This window comes from Hyposmocoma kahamanoa, unplaced genomic scaffold (genome assembly GCF_003589595.1).
Source record: "Hyposmocoma kahamanoa isolate Upper Pololo Valley unplaced genomic scaffold, ASM358959v1 103, whole genome shotgun sequence".
In the NCBI taxonomy this organism is placed as follows: Eukaryota; Metazoa; Arthropoda; class Insecta; order Lepidoptera; family Cosmopterigidae; genus Hyposmocoma; species Hyposmocoma kahamanoa.
In genome coordinates, this window is record NW_020653344.1 from 2823324 (window position 1) to 2843138 (window position 19815).

Consider the following 19815-nt stretch of genomic DNA (forward strand, 5'->3'; position numbering starts at 1 on the left):
TACCCTGATTGTTTCGATTGCAATATTTACTAAACGACCTAGAGGACGAAGTTCGAAACGATGGATGTGACTAGATAGCTGAAAATTTCAGCTTGATTCAATGTCAGTTTCAGCATCACTATGTTTCGGTTTTGAAGGGTAAGGGTGCTGGTGAAATTACAGGTACATGGTACTTGTCAACTTATGTCTTATGGTGACGGGCGCAGTGGCAGTGCTCCTCAGATCTTGCGATTTATAGCTCAGAGTGGCACTGCAACTGTTATCGACAGGCGTGTAGTTGTTACAATCATTGTATAAAAAATCTGGCAGTACCGGTAAATGTCGCACTACACCGATGACAGAGTGGAGTGAAGAAGATTATTTCATAATCATCATTGTCATCATCAACCCATTTACACGTCCCACTGCTGGGCTCGGGTCTTCTCACAGACGAGGGTTTTATGCTATAGTCCACCACCTTGGGCCAATGCAGGTTGGAGACTTCACACGTTTTCCAGGAGTTTTGAACTTTAAATTTCGCACATAAATTCCGAAAAACTCAGAGTTGTGAGACCGGATACGAACCCACGGCCTCTGCTGAAGAGGCGGTAGGTTGAAACCATTAAGCTATCACGGCTTCTATTGGACTACCTCAAAATCGCGTCCATAGATGCTCACATCTAAGGATCGCGATTGAGAGACTGACAGTGGAGGAGGATTCACTAAATGCTGCTAGGTACTTTTGTGTATACAGTTTTCAAGGACAAATTGCGAATAAGAAAATTTCGAAATTTGGCACAACAATTCCCTGGAACGGTATTATGACAATCGGTTTATTTCTTTATTTTATTTTATTTTATTTATTGAGAATGACAAACAATTGTACATGGTGAGTTATTCAGAATAAGAATACCGGTTTAGCTAATAGTACAGTCAACCACATCACCCACAGATTACTACAAAAATACAAATTTCAATTGAAGCATAATCGCGAGTTTTATTTTAAAGTACAATGCTGACAAAGAAAATAAGTTTAAGAAACAATCAAACTTAATAAGATTACTAAGTATAATTAACAAAACAAAAAAAACAGTTTTACAATCCACTACAGTGTCATACCCAATGCTTCAGTAACCGCCTTCTCAAATTTGTATTTAGACAGATAAAAATGTCTACTTCCGACAATAGCTCATTATTAGCTACCTACTATGACAACGTGTTTATTGTCAATAAGTGGGAAAGGAACAAAATTATTGGACTAGATGGTATGTCAAGGTTTCTCGAGTAGATATTTTTATTTTTATGACACTAACGGCCGCTTTCTATATTCAATCTCAATCCATAATTTGCTATCTAAGCTTGAATAATCAATCCAAATCCTATTTTTACTATTTCAATAACCGATATCGTTATTCCGATCTTTTCTTTCAATCCATCTGTGGGATGATCTGTGGGTATGGCATTTTTAGATTGACATTTGTATGGTAGTGATTGTTGTGCGCTTTCAATATCCAATCCATAGTTTTCACAAATCGGATTTTGCACGTGTTCGATCTATAGTAGCGATCCTCCAATTTTGACCGATTGTACTGTGTAATCGCGTAAAAATGGAAGTTGGAAGTTATTTTTAAGTGATAGCGACTGTGAAGTTGAACATTTGCTCAGTTATCGGACTGGGATAATAGCGACAGCGACCAAGAGCAGCTTGTGTCCTCAAGAACGTTTAGGCGTATAAACTTCATGGTAAGTTTAACTGATGCTGAATTTACATCCAAATTTAGGCTGAACAAAAAATCAGATGAATTTGTTTTAACTGAAATAATGCCGTTTATCAAAGTTAAATCATTACGGTATTTTCATAACTTAGATTATTTATTACGTCACGAATACGAACAAACATCAACAAAACATAAATTGACACTAACATTTCGCCGCTACCGCCGCGCGCCGTCCCTTTATTTTTTTCCATCTTATATGGCCGTACCGCTCGGCGTTCGTTTGACAATAAACGTTCCATTCTGGACAATAGACGTTCCGTTCTGTACCTCGAAACACGTTATTCTTGCCGTACTTACGGTTTAAATATTTTATACTTGAAAGTTTGCAATTAATTTATATTTTTGCCAAAATCACATGTATAATCTTAGAAACATAACCACCATTTTATTCACTAATTCATGTAATGATCTTTTACTCCGATTGCGTGGAACTTTAACTGCCTCCGTTGCCGAACGGTTACGATACCGGTCTGAGACGCAGAGGTCCCAGGTAATTTGTGGTTGTCTATATGTGTGTCCATGGCACCCGCGATACAGGGTTTCCTCAGTGCGGATATATAAGTGTGTGCGTTATTGTATTATGCCTTAAAATGCTAAATATGACGCAATGTTGGAAAATATTTATTCTTATCGTTTGTTTTTTTTAAAGTCGTGTAATGCGTCCGAAACGTTGGTTTGTTTGAAAAAATTAATACACGCGTACGCACATTGGGACAATGGTTGGTAGTGTACAAAACAATATTAATTAGAAACAAATGAATTTTCGTTCACTGAATAACTGAGCAACTCAATTGTCAATTGGTTTACCCGTCGTTGCTGAACCCATAAATTATTTAACTGACAATTCCATCTAGAACATTCTGTTTACGTGTCTTTTAAGTATCCATGTTCAGCCGTGAGGTCAGCCTTTTAATAAGTTTCAAACAAGGTTTAACGGATTGAACACTTCCTTCTGCGTGAATGGCTCTGGGGTTTAAATGATTTGGATTTTACAAGCACTGAACTATCTAGGACATAGAAAGAAATATCTTCGAATATAATTTAATTTACAACCATTATTAACAATAATTATTATTCATTTACTAGACAATAAGTTAAAATATGCAAATAAGGTACAATAAAAGCTTAAATACTAGGAACTATAACTAGAATAAAAGTATATGAATAAAATTACGTCCTCGCGGTAAGGGCCCAGGATGCTGGCATCGTTATCCCTTGATATGGCTATGCTAATGCGTCAGCCAAAGTAACTGCCGCCCCTTGGGTTTCCTACAGTCTATTAATTTGTTGATAAAATTTTGTACAGATGAAGTCGAACAACTTTTTTTTTATGATACTTAATGACAGGACGAAAAAGTCATGCGCCTGGTGATAAGCGACATAAATTGAATAGTCTGTCTGAAAGTTCTTGAGTACTGCTTGGCGGCAGAAATAGGTAAAGTGACAGTACTACCCTGGACGAACTCTTTCACAAGGAGCTTTACTACTATAGAAACTGCTACTTCATTGTTTTATCAGTGTAACCTATATCATATGTAGTTTGCCAATGCTTCTGATATATCGAAAGGGCGGTTGTAACAAACACTAATTTGTAACATGCGTTGCAAATCCACTGAAAACGGGTGAGGTCTCTAACCCACATTGAGCCAGGGAGCTGAATTGTACGGAGTGTCTTCATCTATGCGACACGGAGGCTTACTTTAAATATTGTAGGTAGGATATTTTGTTTCATGAAGGCACTATTTTATTTATAAACGTAAGTAATACTTCGTTCTCATCTGGGAATTAACTTGTGCTTCTGAAAACACTTATTAGAAAATTCTTATTACACGTACGTATCAACGCCAACATGTTTAAATATCCAACATATTCAGCTTTTCCTAGTAAATATTGAATAAGGTGTCTTTACAAAAGTAATTATGAGCTCTACACATGCGGAAAACGAGATCATTGTATGAGACATTGTTTGTGGTATATGGCCGAGAAAAAGGTTTTTGGGTACGTTTACTGCGAATTTAAACGAGTCGTGACTTAAGAGCTCACTTGAAACCATTTCAGAATTGACAATCTTGAACAGTGTGGAATCAAATATGATGAAATTACAGGCACATGGGACTTGTCAACTTATGTTTCAGGGTGTCGGGCCTGCGCCCGATAACAAAAAGCGAAAGATTCAGAAGAAAGGGGATTGAATCTTTGCGACTTGAAGCTCTGAGTGGTACTACAACTGCTATCGACAGGCGTGTCGCTTACCACCAGGGACCCGTTTAATAAAAAAATGTCCTTAGTACCGGCCGGCTTAAAAGCGTCAAGATGAAGGAAGAAATGAAGAGACTAATAAGAGTAGAGGAAGAGAAATAGGTTTGTTAGGGGTGTAGCAGGTGGAGGTTCACGGTCTCTACCTAATGCGATGGGAAACATGTATACAATATAAGCTTATAATATAGGACTTTCTTTAAGGACTATTGATTACATTTATAGAAGATATCTTTTATTCGTTCGCTTACGATACAACATCAGTGTAACAGAGTTACCCGGTTGTATTATTATTATGCTCACATGTTTCAATATAATTTGTTTTTATTCTACTCATCGTTCGCTGCAGCTGTGTTCCTTCTGTCTAATATTGTCTTATTGCACGGACAATTGTCTAGTCTTTGTTGAATTAAGTCCCGTTGGTTCTATTCAAAATGTGGCTATTTCTCGGGACTTTACGTATCAAGTTACGTTGTCTTCTTTTATGTTTTTATTACGCAAAGTCTCGTACTACCCTTTCAAAATGTACGGGGTAAACGGGACTTGAGATTGACATTTTAATAAATTGTATAGGTTTACCACAGGTGGTTTTTCTTTTATCGGTTTTATGTTGCAGTGTAACAGGTGTGATATTTAGTTTATTAGGTATACTAAAACTGAGAAAACAGACGGTCTAATTGGAAATGGTGTAAAGTTTAATTAAAACATTTTTGGTATATTGAAAAATTGTCGTATATTTCTAAATTTTAATGACAGATAAGATAATAAACTAACAATATAATCGTAAATATGGAGCAGCAGCTGTAGTCGACAGAATTTGACGGTAAATCTTTTTTTAATCGAATACATATATAGTGAGAGGAACAAATGAGTTGCAATAATTATTTTTGATCAAATTATTAATCTCTCTCAAGCAGGGTTTAGGCCACACTGGCCCAATGTAGGTACACTTTTTCTTAGGGTTGTGAACCTTCTTCGACGTGAAGGTCTCATCACGATGTTTTTCTAGTTTTTCTAAATACCTAGAAACTCAGAACTTACGGCCTCTGCTTGAAAGCCGGTAGGTAAAATGTATGCACACGGAGTATTTTATACGCGCCAAGAACGCGCGTGTGTATCGCGCATTTTGATAATATATAGTTTTAATTTCAGTTTTGTTTGTTAATTTCAGTTACTTTTTTGAAATGATGAGCTTATATACTCCAGTGGAGTATATAAGCTTCTTGCTTCAATTCACTACAGCACGTTTACGGTGCGTATAAAATACGTCGTGTGCATGGGTCGTTAGACCAAACGTCACACAGACAGGTAGTGTAATATGACACAAATGTAGCGGCGCGACTAGCACAAATAATCTCGCAGTGCTTTTTGCCTTGTGCCTGGTTTGAACAAGAGTGTCTTAAATTCAGAATTGGTTAGCATTTTTATTACGTAATTATACTCCCATGATCGCGATACCTAGATACTGGTATAAAAATTTCAATACGTAAGCACTAACATAGGTTAGTTCAGGCAATTTAAACTACGCGATCTAGTCACAAATGAGGAGATCCGTAGAAGAAGGAAAGTCACCGACTTCGGCCAAAGGATTAGCAAGTTGAAGTGGCAGTGGGCAGGGCACATAGCTCGTAGAACTGATGGAGACCACGAACCGGAAGGCGTTCTAGATGGACGGATGACCTGGTAAGGGCGGCGGGTTACCGATGGATCTCGGATCCAATCTTTGGGGGAGACCTATGTTCACCAGTGGATATCTTCCGGCTGATATGACGATGTTGATGATGATGAAACTATAGTTCTTGTAACACTTTGGTCATACTAAAATTTTCAATGCTCCTCGACTGGCGTAACATCGATCCGTCTATATGACGAAGAATAAGGCCAAAATTAACTATGGGTGGAACTAAAAAATAAAAAGTTTAAAACTTCTACGATAAATCACTTAGACTATCCCATTTCGCTACAATTATCATTCGTTCCAATGGAATTCCATAAATCTATTAAAATTATGTATCCCTATAGGGTAGCAAACACTGAAGTCGAATGAACATAATGTCTAACTTTAAATTGATTTAGAACTTTTTGATATCGGTCCATGAGAACCGCTAGCACTCATTTAGGGAGATACTAAAGACACAAGCCATTAGGATTTTTGTGCTTTTTGAGGGACGACGTTTGTACAATTCCGGAACCTATGTGTATGTCCATGGCACCCGCGACACAGGGTTTCCCTAGTGCGGGGCTATGTTGAGTGTGTACGTTATTTAAAAAAAAACCAACCTGGGCTTTTTAGGAATATGAAATGTTATATTTATACATGCTTTGTACTAAAAGGGTAAGTTTTGTTTGGTGAATTTTTTGGTGTTTCCAGACCTCATTTGGGCAGGACCAAAATATGTGTGATTATCTTTGATTAGTTAAGAATTTCAGTCTCAGTTTTTGGAATAATTACATTTAAAGACAAGGACTTGCGTTGAATCCTTAGCTGGTCTAACGAACGATCACAAATTCTTCCTTAAGGTCACAATTAAGCTTCAATATCTTTATATTATCCTTGAGGCTTGATTACATTAAGGTCGAAGAAACATGAATCTGACACTATAGGTACATCGAATAATTTCTCGTAGAATTAATGTAGATTATTTATACCGTAGACCGCTTAACTTCATTTACAAGTACAACTGTCAATTAATAATTCAATATTTCTGAATCGAGCCTTCAGTGGGCAGAATGCCAAGTTTGAGACGCAATTACTTACCCAAAAATGTCTAGAAATTTCATAGAATAGGCATTGTTCACAGTTGCGCCATTTCTTACGAGAAACTACGCTAAAAGGAACAAGTAGATTTAAATCAATCAAGGACTACTTCACATGTTACTTTGTTGTATAAAAAATTCGACATTATTGTTGTTTTATGTTATTGAAGTTGTTTATTTGCGAGCTTTAGTGTTTTCCTTTCTTCACTCTTCAGTTTAGATAAGTTTATGATTTTGGTTCATGTTTATTTTTCTACGCGAATATTTAAACAATTTTTGCAGTGTTGAAATTGAAGTTCGTACTCAGAAATAACATTTGTTTCAGGTGTGTGGCCACCTGAAGGGCTGGCGGGCCAGTCGAGCTTGCCCGGCAGCTCAGTAGACTACGCGGCAGTGCTGCTCTTGGCAGCTATGGCTGCCGTGCTTCTGGCTGCTGTGGGCTACCAGTGCGCGGCAACATGGCGCTGGATCATGGGCAGGTCAGTAGAACGAGTTTACTTAGCCTTAGTTGTTTTAGATGAGGCTTCAGTAGCCAGTATGAATTTACCCTTCGTTTTAATAGAGGGCCCAGCAAGAGCCTACGGCAAATTTAATATCTGAGACTTTTGTTCGTGGTCTTGCTAACAAATGCTACCAATTGTTATTTGATGGTTAGGAATTTATAAGTGAATAAAAAGTCAAGAGGTTCGTAAATTTCAAGGTCGCGTCTATAGATTGTATTGTGTACTATTTCTGCTAGAAAGTACTTCATAAGTATTCATGAATAAAACCTGGTCTTACCATTAGCTTGAACGGTTTTCATCCTTACATATTTGGTTTTAAAGATATGAAAGTGGTTGTTGTTACTGTCCTTATTAGTTAGTTTGCTAATCATAACAAACTATTGTTGGCAAACTGGCCTGAAGTGACTCAAAACTGCCGCCTTTATGTGGTCTGTGGTACCGCCGGCGGTCCTAGTGGCATTCAGTAAATATGATGTCAAAACACACTTGTCATCACGACAATGTTAACATAGCCACTATTGTCACAAGCATTTATATGCATAAATCGTACTTATGAGCAGATACTCAGAATCATGAAAGCTTCATATAGAATTTTTGTTATTTCAGCAAATTACACTTAAAATCATTGAAATAGTTACAATATTAGGTTAAGCATGTGAATTGTTATCTAGGTCAGTTCTTCTAAATGTTCAGTGTCCCAAGTAATTTGAATATCGTGAGGTATTCCGTCTACAAATTAATAAATAAGTTAATTCAATGATTGCCGATGTATTTGGAAGGTGGCCAAGTTGAAGGGCTGGTCACAGGCATGGGCTGGATGGGATGATTTTAAATCCTTTATTAGGACAGAGCTGATGTTGCCCAAAACCGGGATCAATGGAAAAACGAGGGGGGCGAGTTTGCCCAGCTGTCGAACAGAACAGGCTCACAATTATAATGAAATGAGATCTCGTAAATGGAATAGTTGATCTTCTGGTGTTGCAGCTTTGGCACGCGTACGAATAAAGGGAGTAATTACAGTCTGAAAAAATCAAAAAGATTTTTTGTACTTACTTGTTTTATTTCTATCAGAAATGGGTTATGTTAGTATATATTTGATGGAAAGTAATGATGCGGAACTTGGTACACAGAATAAACCTTAGCCTAGAATAAACCTTATTCACTTTGCCCGCTATTGTTGATCTTTATTTTTGCAATATGTCAAAGACGGTTGATGGAGTAAGAACGGATGGTGGACAAGTATCGCAGTCGAAGAAAAATCGGAATATTAAGTGGTCTGCTAACCAGAGATTATTGGAAAGGCATTTAAGTCTCATAATCATCATCGTATTTGAGAGCCAGCTCCTATCGGTGTAGCCTCCATTACTCCTCACGGTCCGTAGGTAGGTCCGTGACTGTTATATAACTGCTTACTTTGACATTATTCTTTATTTGTTTATTTGCCTTCGGAAGTAAGTCCAGTGATCGATAATTTTCTATCAGAACCCGACGTGATTCTGAGGAAAGCAACTGCGAGTCGCTGTCCCGCCAGGCGGCAATCCGTATCAGTCACTCGCTACCTGATCTGCAGACCGAGCCGCTCAAGCAGGAATACGTACAAGAGCATAAGGATGCTTCCAAGAAGGTAAGTCTATCCCATAAGCATTTACATTTTTTGGAAGTAGGATGTGTTCTATCAGACGTGAAGGGCACTTCGGTTGATTATGTTACCATTCCTTAATTGAACATAGTTATGCAAACAAGAACCAACCCACAACTCGAGTGAAATTGAGTTATGTATTTCGGTAGAACACCAGACGTGTCCTTTACCCGCTCACAAAAGATCCTGGCTATACACCAAGCCAAAACGGAGAAAATAAAGTCCTTCAGGGTACCAACCCTAAATAAGTAACTTTTTAATAGCTAAAAAAAAACCATGCTGCTTAATTTCATATAATGTATTTTTTTATATATGCTAAATGGATCCATGTCACATGTACTGAAGTACTTTAGATCTTTAACGTTTTCATTACCAAAACTAGAACATTGTTCTCGTTAACTAAATAAAAAGATACATAATGTTTTTTATTTATTGCTGTATAATATAATAGTTTCTCTATATCACGTTGTTTGTCTCAAATAACTTACCTATTTTTTTCTTCACACTGTTTTTACAAAAGTCTAATTATCTCGAAAGTGCCATTTTGTGGGTTGGTTCTAGTTTGCATAACTATGTCCAATTAACGTTTTATTTTTGTCCACAACCTTACCTGATAGTGAAGATGTGGCGGACAGTAGTATTCCTTCGCCTGGAATCAAGTTTTCCAAAGTGGTCCGTATGTCTCTTGGGGGATGGATCCCTATGGGATAGTCCAAATGGTACATGATAAATAGAAAAAAATATCTAGGGGTGCGCGAAAATAACAAAAACTTACTGTTGTAATTTTTCCAAGTTTATCGAATGTTACGATGTTTAACCACCTTGATAAGCGATTATTTTTGTGAAATTACTTCACAAAAACTTCGTTCGATCCGGCTGGATTCACACCAACGTCTTCCAGCAAACCGTGTCAGACACTAAGCCACGGAACGAGCTAGCGGACCTGACAAATTTTTCTAAGTGCTTGTTGCAGATCTTTGTTTTTGGTTTTTTAACGACTTTTTTGCAGTGAGAAATCTCTTTCTTCTCTCAGCCACGTCCCTTCACAGTTACCAGCAACTAGAGATCACTTTTATCATTGTAATTTTTTAAGTTTATTGAATGTTATGATGTCTGACCACCATGTTAGACCACGAAATTATTATGTCCTTTTTGCAAACTGTTGCTTTTGGTTTTTAACGGCTTTTTTGCCATAGCGTCACATGTGAGAAATTTATAAAAAATTTTCTTCACTGAACCAAGTACTTTAACAGCTACCAGAGGTTGATAACAGATGTCGCTTTGAGATTTATCTTTGCGATCTTTGTTATTAATAATTATAACAAACTAGTGGAGTAATTTAACAAAAAAAAATAAGTAGCAAAATATCATAACATTAATAAGAAATGATAATGTTTATAGGAATGAAACTATTTTTCCGGATTTAAATCGCGTATATTTGTTTTTTCAAACAAACCGACGTTTCGGGCCCTTTACAGGTCCCATGGTCACGGTTGACTGTCAACAAATATACGCGATTTAAATCCGGAAAAATAGTTTCATTCCTATGTATAACAATCGCGAAAACCTAAGAACTTAAAATGTTTACTTAGTTTATTTATCCTCTTACGTGCAATTGTTTCTTTAGAGAGGAAAGAATAAAGTATTTGTTGCAGTTGTTATTATAACATAAAAGTTAATTAACTGAGAGGTTCATGATTAAGTTTTTGTTATGGTAAGGGGTCTGATATAAATCTCCGAATCACTGGCCTAGAAGAAGCATGTTCACTATGAACTTATGGATATATTCTTTGTAGTATACCACATTTCCTACACGCTTGACATAAAGATGTTAGATATAAAAAGTGTGATTTTTTTTTGTAATAAAAAATTTAATGCGCTTTTGCGCCTTCTGACCCGATGGAAAGTGATGATGAGGTCGACGATGGAGCATGCACACCTGAATAATGCCTATTCACTCTCACCTTGAAAAGGTCCAAGCTATGGCGTTGAGAGAATAAATCAGCAGTTAGGGAATTCGATTCCATAGCCGTTCGGCATTTAAACGTGGAAGCGTAACGCTTCGTGCGAGTCCTTAGTCTACGCCTTGTCCCCCGATGATGGAATGTACGTGACTCAGCTAATTGATATTAGTATATCAACAACTTGCGAATTTACTAAAATGTGTAAGTTTGTTTGTTAGCCGCTCACGCGATGCGCTCCTCCTACCGCAAAATGCGGCTATTTGGTATCGCAAAATAGAAAAGGATTCCGTTTAAATACAAGTTTTCATAAATAAAAATTATTATTCTGCATTGCTAAATAAATACCCTCCATACTACCAACGAAAACATCTCAAATAAAATGCAGTAATACACCGCAAATCCTCCACTTAAAAAGCACTAATGAAATTTTTAGTGTACTTGGAAAAATATGATAATATTCCGTTTGAGTGGTTCTAACGTTTACCATGAAATTACTCCTTAAAGTATAGTTTATAAACATTTATATTCAGGGTAAACTTAAAAAACGCTACTTGCGGTATGTTTTCAACAAAAAAACACCGAAATCACCAGCCCAAACAATAACACACACGATTGTCGTAACGTATTTTTGAAGTTGTTTATTTTTTTTAAATGACAGACCCAGGCATTAATAACTTTATGGTTTGCTAGAGTAGTTACCGAAATAGCAATTAATATTAATTATTTAACCAGTTATAACTTCAATATCCGATAAATCGTTATAAAATCATCACCGGCTCCCCTAGGTGCGGTATGCGTCTGCGGCTGCATGTATCGTGTGAGCGGTTAGGGATCTACTAAACTAGTGCCTACAATTATAAAGCGCATACGGACTGTTCCGAATCAATCCATAAATGTATCCGCTCTTCTGAAGTAGCTTGAAAATACATATGCATAGAACCGAATAATTATTTTTCTCATCCATATAATCTCGTAAGTTAAGCGCGTATATATAATTTTCGTTCTATCACAAATAACAATTGAAATTCCAATGAAAATTACAATTTAAACACCTCAAAAGCTAACCACGAGATTTATTACCTCTAACTTTTAATCGGGTTTAAAAGTTACCGAATTTCTAAAATAAAATTTTAATGAATACCTAACACTTCTTGATTTCAATGAATAATCTCGTTGCTATTTATTCTAATTAATGCAAACGCCTATAACTCCCAAGTGTAACGATGCAATCGCGCGTTTGTATCGATGCAGTCGCGCGATTGCATCGCCTTTGTACCGCTGCTTAAAATTGCGCGTGTGTGTAAAGCTAGACATAATGCTCACATTACAGCATTACGATTTTGAAGGGTAAAAGTGCTGGCGAAATTACGGGCACATCGAACTTATCAACTTATGTCTCAGAGTAACGGGCGCAGTGGCAGTGGCCCTCAGATCTTTGTGATTTAAAGCACTGAGTGGCACTGCAACTGTTATGGACAGACTTGTTCGTCCTGTCACTTGGTATCATAAGAAAAGTTGGTAAAAGTGATGACCGCGTCATGGCAACAGACACTGGTTCGAGTCCAAAGGAAAAACCTCGACGTTTAAATAAATAACATTGTATTTATTCCTATCTCTATTAATAATATTGGCTCCAAGTGCTTTAAATGAAGTCACCTTTTATCCTCTTTTACAAATTTCTAAATAAGCGACCCATAACCAAATGGAAGATTGCGCAGTATTATATAAGTACCACATTGGCCTAATGATGTCAAGAAACACGGAGGAATTTATTAGATTTTGCCCGTATTTCTTGTTATAACGGTTTTTGGTCTAAAAACAAACGCAAACATCCGCAAATTGGTTTGTTCATGAACCTGTTTTTAATACCTATTACTTAAGGGTTTGTCATAGAAAAGCTTATTGAGTCTTTATTGAAAAAGGTAGAAATAAGGGTAAAAGGGGAACGATTTATGTTTTTTTATGGCATGTATTTATATTTCCCAGAAAATTGATGACAATTTTATAACGTATCAAACAATTTTACATTAAGATTCCGGAGCATATATTAAGATTATCATTTCCTAAGTTAAAAACTACATTAAAAATATTTTGATTGAAAAGTCACATTACAAAATTGAAGACTACGTGTTAGATAAAGATGTATGGAAAGACGGCATGGTTTCAGAATTCACACAAATTTGATTCAAAGTGTATTCCATAGCGTTTAAGTTTATTTGAAAAGAGAAATCCCTAGAGTTTCTTGCTCGTTCTTCTCAGGGAAGTCAGCGTTGTGAACGAGCAGTAGTTTAAATGTGACGTATTCAAGTGTAAATTCATTTTACCTATGCATGGAATAAGTGATACTTTGACTTTGAGTGTAAAAAATCGGTCGTCATCGTCGTAATCGTCGTCTAAATTTGTAAACTTAGTAACCCTAGTAGCAGTAAAGCTTGTGAAAGTTCGGCCAGAGAAGTACTGCTATCTTACCTATGTCATTAGCATTATTGTGTCCCAGTTTTGAAGGGTAAACCAGGTGCAGTTACAGGCACAGGGGACTTGTGAACTTATGTCTCATGGCGGCATTGCCCCTCACATCTTTGTGATTTGAAGCTCAAATGCTATGGGCATGCATCTCGCTCACCACCAGGCGCCATGTTCGCCCATTCACTTTGTATCAATAAAAAATCCTGTTAATGTGAACTGTTGAGTAGGCACAAAACAGAATTGCTAGAAATTGAAGCATTGGGAGCAATAACGGCGTTCGGCACCCAAAGCCCGTTTTGATGTTGTTGCATCAAAATATGTAAAGCACTAGATAGTTTCTTATGACAAAAACTCATTTCGATCTATCCCTTCTAAATGGCGTAAGTTTCATTTATTTAGATTAGAAGGTGGCGTTCTAAATAAATTAAGCTCCGTGCGTGTGAATTTCGTTACGACCTGCAGACTGTAAAAACTTATTTTAAAGTGAAAAAATGTCAGAAACGCGAGATTTTATCCCCAACTTTTAGCATCTAGGAGGCCAGTGAGACCGGCTGAAGATGATTCTAACGATTCATTTGAATGCAGCGAATTTATTGAATGATTAAAGATACGCTTAAATTTTTTTCAATGTGACAAGACTGATTCACCTAAGTATCTAAAGTTATTATTTATTTACATTTTTATTGAATTGATATTTAATTATTTTTATGTGAAATCACTCCACTAGTTTGTTATAATTATTAATACAAAGATGGAAGACTCAGAAAAAATTCCTTCGAACCTGGCCGGATTCGATCCGCCGTATTATATCTTTGCGATTTAAAGCTCTGAGTGGCACTGCAAGTGTTATGGACAGGCATCACTTGGTACCATAAAAAAAGTTGGTAAAATTGGCCGCGGCATGGCAACTGACACTGGTACGAGTCCAGTCAGATAGATGGTTTTTTTTGTGTTAAACTAACCTTGTCTCTACTCTTTAAATTCATGGTAGACGAAATAGATGCTCTCCAAAATGCAAGGATTATTTTTCTGTTTAATGAGATTTAAATAACCGCCGCTAGAGTTGAAGGCGGACGGTATGAAGGAGAGGAACGAGAATGTTGCTTGCAGAGCCCAGTGTAATTTTCAGTTGTATAATTTAATGTAAAACTAACAAACCACGACCCTAGTTAGTTTATAGGTCATGTCTTGTGAAAGTCATTGAATTTGAATGAGATATTATTCAAAATAGTAATAAACTTAATTTGAATGGAGAATTAAGGGGTATGACAACTTCCTTGTTGAAAGCTCTCATTCTGATAGATTTAGGAGAATAACTTGAAAGCGTGTGCCGCTACTGGTGAGTCCTGTTGGCACCGCTTAGTATGTCCCATAGATTGTAATGTTGTAGGGAGAGTAGCCTCAGCAGCCTCCGCAACCTCCATACATCTTGCTTAGTATGTTTAAAGTTCAAAATTCAAAAGAGTAAAGAAAAAGTGGTAATACATTCAGTTTTATAAATAATAGGGGTTAAAGTATGAAATTGCCGATTTGTACTGAAAATCTAAATTGTTTATTTTTTAAATTTTTAACAAATTTATTTAATCAAAATAGTTGCCATTATTATCTATACATTGCTGCCATCTAATGGGAAGGTTATTAATGCCTTTGCGATAGAACTCCGACGATCTAGACTGCACAAACTGTGTGAAAGCATTTTGTACTGCCTCCTGGGAAGAAAACTTCTTGTCACGTAGATAATTGTCCAAATCACGAAAAAAATGGTAGTCCGTTGGAGCAAGGTCTGGTGAATACGGATGACGAATGGTTTCTAACTGCAGTTCCTGAAGGGTCAAAATGGTTTCTCGTGCTGTGTGAGGTCTCGCGTTGTCGTGGAGCAATAATGGTGAAGATCGATTCATGAGTCGGGGCTGTTTTACTGCTAGTTTTGTCAACATGGTTCGGAGTTCGGCACAATAGACATCTGCCGTTATTGCTTGACCAGATCGGAGAAAACTATAGTGAATAACACCATGCTGACACCACCAAACAGTTACCATTACCTTTTTATTGGTAAGTTTTGCTTTAGGACACTGTTGTGGCATTTGACCTGGGGTCAGCCATTGCATTTTTCTTTTCCGGTTATCATAAAGAATCCACTTTTCATCACATGTTACAATTCGATCCAATATTCCTTCATTTCTGTACCGGTTCAACAAGGCAACACAAGTTTCAACACGCGTTTCTTTCTGCAGATCAGTCAAATCATGAGGCACCCATTTTTCGTATTTTTTTATTTTATTGATTTGACGCAAGTGAGTCAATATTGTGGGTAAGGTAACGTTAAACCATGCCGCTAATTCCTGGGTAGTTTGACTAGGATCGGCTTCCACTATCTCTCTTAATTCATCGTTATTCACCTGTGTGGGCGGTCTTCCTCGTGCCTCGTTCTTTAAGTCGAAATTTCCATCACGAAAGCGTTTAAACCAAAATCGCACGGTGCGTTCATTAGTAGACCCCTCTCCAAACGCAGCATTGATATTGCGGGCTGTTTCTGCCGCGTTAGTTCCGCGTCGGAACTCGTATTCAAAAATCACTCGAATTTTCGCAGTATCCATCTTTCTTGTCTAAATTGAATAACAAAAACAATTGAAAGTCGATATTCAAATGTTTCAAATTAAAAAAAAAAAAAATCACAGAAACCATTTGAAAAAAGTTTCATTCGAAAACCTCAAACCATGAAGATTCTATGAAAATTCAAAGAACCTATTGCAATAAAACGGCAATTTCATACTTTAACCCCTAATATTATTCCCGTTTTATTAATATTTGTGATCTTTAAAATGTTTATCAAACGCTAAAATCTGAGGGCCACGCGCCCGTCGCCGTGAGGCATAAGTTGACAAGTCCCATGTGCCTGTAACTCGACCAGCACCCAAAACCGAAACGCAGTAATGTTCAAATTGCAGTGTCGTGAAGTGGCAGTACTTCCCTGGACGAACTCTTTTACAGGGAGCTCTACAACTAGTACCCCAAACTTAAATTCTTTGCTCTGGTTTTGATAACAGGAAAATCACACTCATAGCTCTAACACTAGGTAAACTCTGTACTTACGGGTACCATGGACATACACATAGGTAGACAACCACAAATTACACCCAAACTCACTAGAGAAATAAATGTAGGCCGTACAAATATTCCTCCCGGCCCGGGAATAGAACCCGGGACCTCTGCGTGGTAGTCCGGCATTGTATCCGTTCGGCCGTGGAGGCAGTTAGTTATTGTTGTGATTGTCTTACACAAAAAAAAAAGTACAAAAACACAATTTACATTGTATTCGAAGTATAGTCCAAGTAGGTATATTGTATTGCATTATTGCAATACAATATACCTACTTAGAATACATGGTTGGGGATAGAGTCGCATTCAGCTAAGGCGACAATGGGACGGTGACAATAATTTTCAGTGAACCCTTTTACTGAGTAGGCAAATGGGCGAAATTTGTTTACGGTGTTGTACGTAGAGTACTATGAATAATTATGAGACATCTGTTGTATAAATCCAGGATTTAGTAGCATTAGAGCTCCTTGTGAAAGAGTTTGTCCAGGGAAGTAATTGGAGCATTACTGCGTTCACACACATAGACAACCACAAATTACACCCAAACTCACGAGAGAAATAAATGTAGGCCATGCAAATATTTCTCCCGGCCCGGGAATCGAACCTGGGACCTCTACGTGGCAGTCCAGCATGGTAATCTTTCGGCCACGGAGGTAGTTGAAGTTTATTTAAGTATATTTATATATGAAAATTAATATATATGTAGGTATATAATATTATGGTAATTTATTGTGTCATAATATGATAACGTAAGTTTTTAATAATGCATTTAAATTTTTACCATTGGTACACTACGTATCCCTCTCTGTTCAGTTCTCCTCTGTCTCAAAGGTTGTCTGGAAGAGATCGCTTTCAGCGATAAGGCCCCCTTTGCCCACATTAATTTTAAGTTGTCTATGTACTTTTTGTTTTTTTTTTGTGTGTGAGCAATAAATTGTATTATATCTATTATTATCCAGCTTTATTGGTCCAAACCCTGGTAAAGGGTTTGAAATAGTGGAATTACCATTGAATTAAGTAATACAATCATACCACTTGAATAGCTTAACACACATTACACAATTATGACAAAATTTTTAATTGGTATCCCACGATACAGCTATTGTATAACACAATTGTCTTTATGTTTTGTCTTTTGTATTCCAAGTGTACGAACATATCTATATTGTATTGTAATTAAGCGGGTTATGCCAAATAAATGGAATAATTCCTCGCGTACCGCGGAACAATTTGCTTTGCGAAACCAATATTTTAAGACCCTGAAGCCAAATTGCGTTTCGTTAAGATGTCGCAATAGAAAAAACATATTTTTTGTACTTTAATCTGTCAATTATAATTTCTTAAAAATACCAATTGCGTTTGTATTGTTAGCAAAATATAAATTCATTATTATTTCTGTTTCATAATTTTATTTACTCATAGTAAAGGTACTGTATGCAATCATTATATAATTAGGTCTTAAAATATCGTACCAATTAATTAAACACGGTACTCGACTTTTATAACTCTTATTATGCAACGACTGCAAAAAATACTATATTAGGTTAAGTCCTATAACATTCAGTGAACGATCGAAGAGCAAAGTGGTTCATTTACGATCATGTAGCCATTTGTAATAAAATATTTCAAACACCTCTATTACCCTTAAAAGAATGAGAAAATCAGGTGTTATTTTTCGAACTAACTTTCGTGGCTGTTTATATAACATATTTACGGTATAAAAAGCCACGGTGACCAAGTGATATTTTAAATATTTATTTGTGTTTAAAATTCACATTATTAAAACAAAACAATGTACATAAACATATACACATTTTTTACACATTGTGCAGTCGTCATCAACACGATATAAAAATGTTATGAGTCTGGTGGTAAGCTACATGCCTATCCATAGCAGTTGCAGTACCACTCAGGCTTTAGGGCAAATTTTACACTGAGCTACAACCTATTTGGCTTGCTTTAGCAGACACAAGCTGTTGATCATTAGGTCAGTATTATGTTTTTATTTTTAAATTTATTGTACACATTGCTGTTTGTTTTTATTTTATTTTCTTTAATTTTGATTTCTGTGTGTCTCTTTTAATCAATTTACTGTGTTATATTGTTGTGTGTGTGATGCAAGACAATAAACGTTTTATCTATTTATCTATCTGATTATTCCCTAGTCAGATAGATAGATTAAACGGCCTACGTGGCCGAACGGTTACCATACCGGACTGCCACGCAGAGGTCCTAGGTTCGATGCCCAGGCCGGGAGAAGTATGTGTATGGTCTACATTAATTTCGCTCGCGAGTTTGGGTGTCATTTGTGGTTGTCTATGTGTGTGTCCATGGCACCCGCGACACAGGGTTTCCCTAGTGCGGAGCTATGAGTGTGTTGCGTTATAGATAGATAAATAGTAGTTATAATTTATGGTCCAATTAATTTGTTTTTCATTCGAAACCCATTGTTTAGTTGCAGCGGATGTTTTAATCTGTGAATCCTTGAGAAAAGCCCGTATTTAAATAAGAAACAGTAATTAAAAAGAAGCCGTTCTGCCTTAGGGAATTCTCACGAAGAGTTTTGTTACAGGTGCTTCGCGAATCCTTAGAAATATTTTAACATTCGTTGGATTATTAAAGTGAATATAATAATTATTTTTTATGAAATGGAAGAATGAAATAAGATACGTTAAGCTATTCGCGCGAGGTACGTACTATGCCGTCCCAAACCTTTGTAAGGATGTAGAACTACGTTCTATTACGTCGTTTAATTTCCTATGTTTCATCGAAGAACGTAAGAGAACGTTATTTGGCCATACAAAATCATAATAGTGACGTCATTGCTCTATAACATATCAAAATATTTAATCTAAGATTATGTCTTTGTCAACGTACTTGTTGGTTGGGAGCGACAATCAAACACCAGTTCCGGATCATGACTGACTGTACTTTATTCAGTTTACCCACATGCATAAATATGAAATTCATATAAACTACCTACAATTTCCTTTTTACAAAAATTATAAAAAAAATGATATTGCTCATTAAACTAAGAACATAATAGAATTTACATAACGTTTCATATTCCCATAATTGTGCATGCTTTTCATAATTTTTAAAAAGAACGCCGTTAATTGAGTAAGGCTCCATGTTCATCAAAATGTACATAATATATGAAGTGATTTTGACCCAGACAATATTATTCCAATTATCATGTAAACGCTCAGTGTATATTATAATAAAAACACCGCATTGAAAATTTCTAGAAAAATAATATGTGTTTCACATTAAAAACCATACATATTTGCTTGGGACTGAAGCATGTAATTATATATCGAGTTCTTAGGTTTTCGCGATTGTTACACATAGGAAATGAAACTATTTTTCCGGAT

At 36.5% G+C, this 19815-nt stretch overlaps 1 protein-coding gene across 1 annotated transcript in view; it reads left to right on the forward strand.

Moving 5' to 3' along the window:
• LOC113238174 (synaptotagmin-10-like) overlaps positions 1-19815 on the forward strand; it is a 236585-nt gene that overhangs the window by 127566 nt on the left and 89204 nt on the right. Inside the window, exons 2-3 of the mRNA XM_026474940.1 lie at positions 7096-7249; positions 8756-8897. Coding sequence (XP_026330725.1) covers positions 7096-7249; positions 8756-8897 — 296 coding nt within the window. The remainder of the gene's footprint in view (positions 1-7095; positions 7250-8755; positions 8898-19815) is intronic.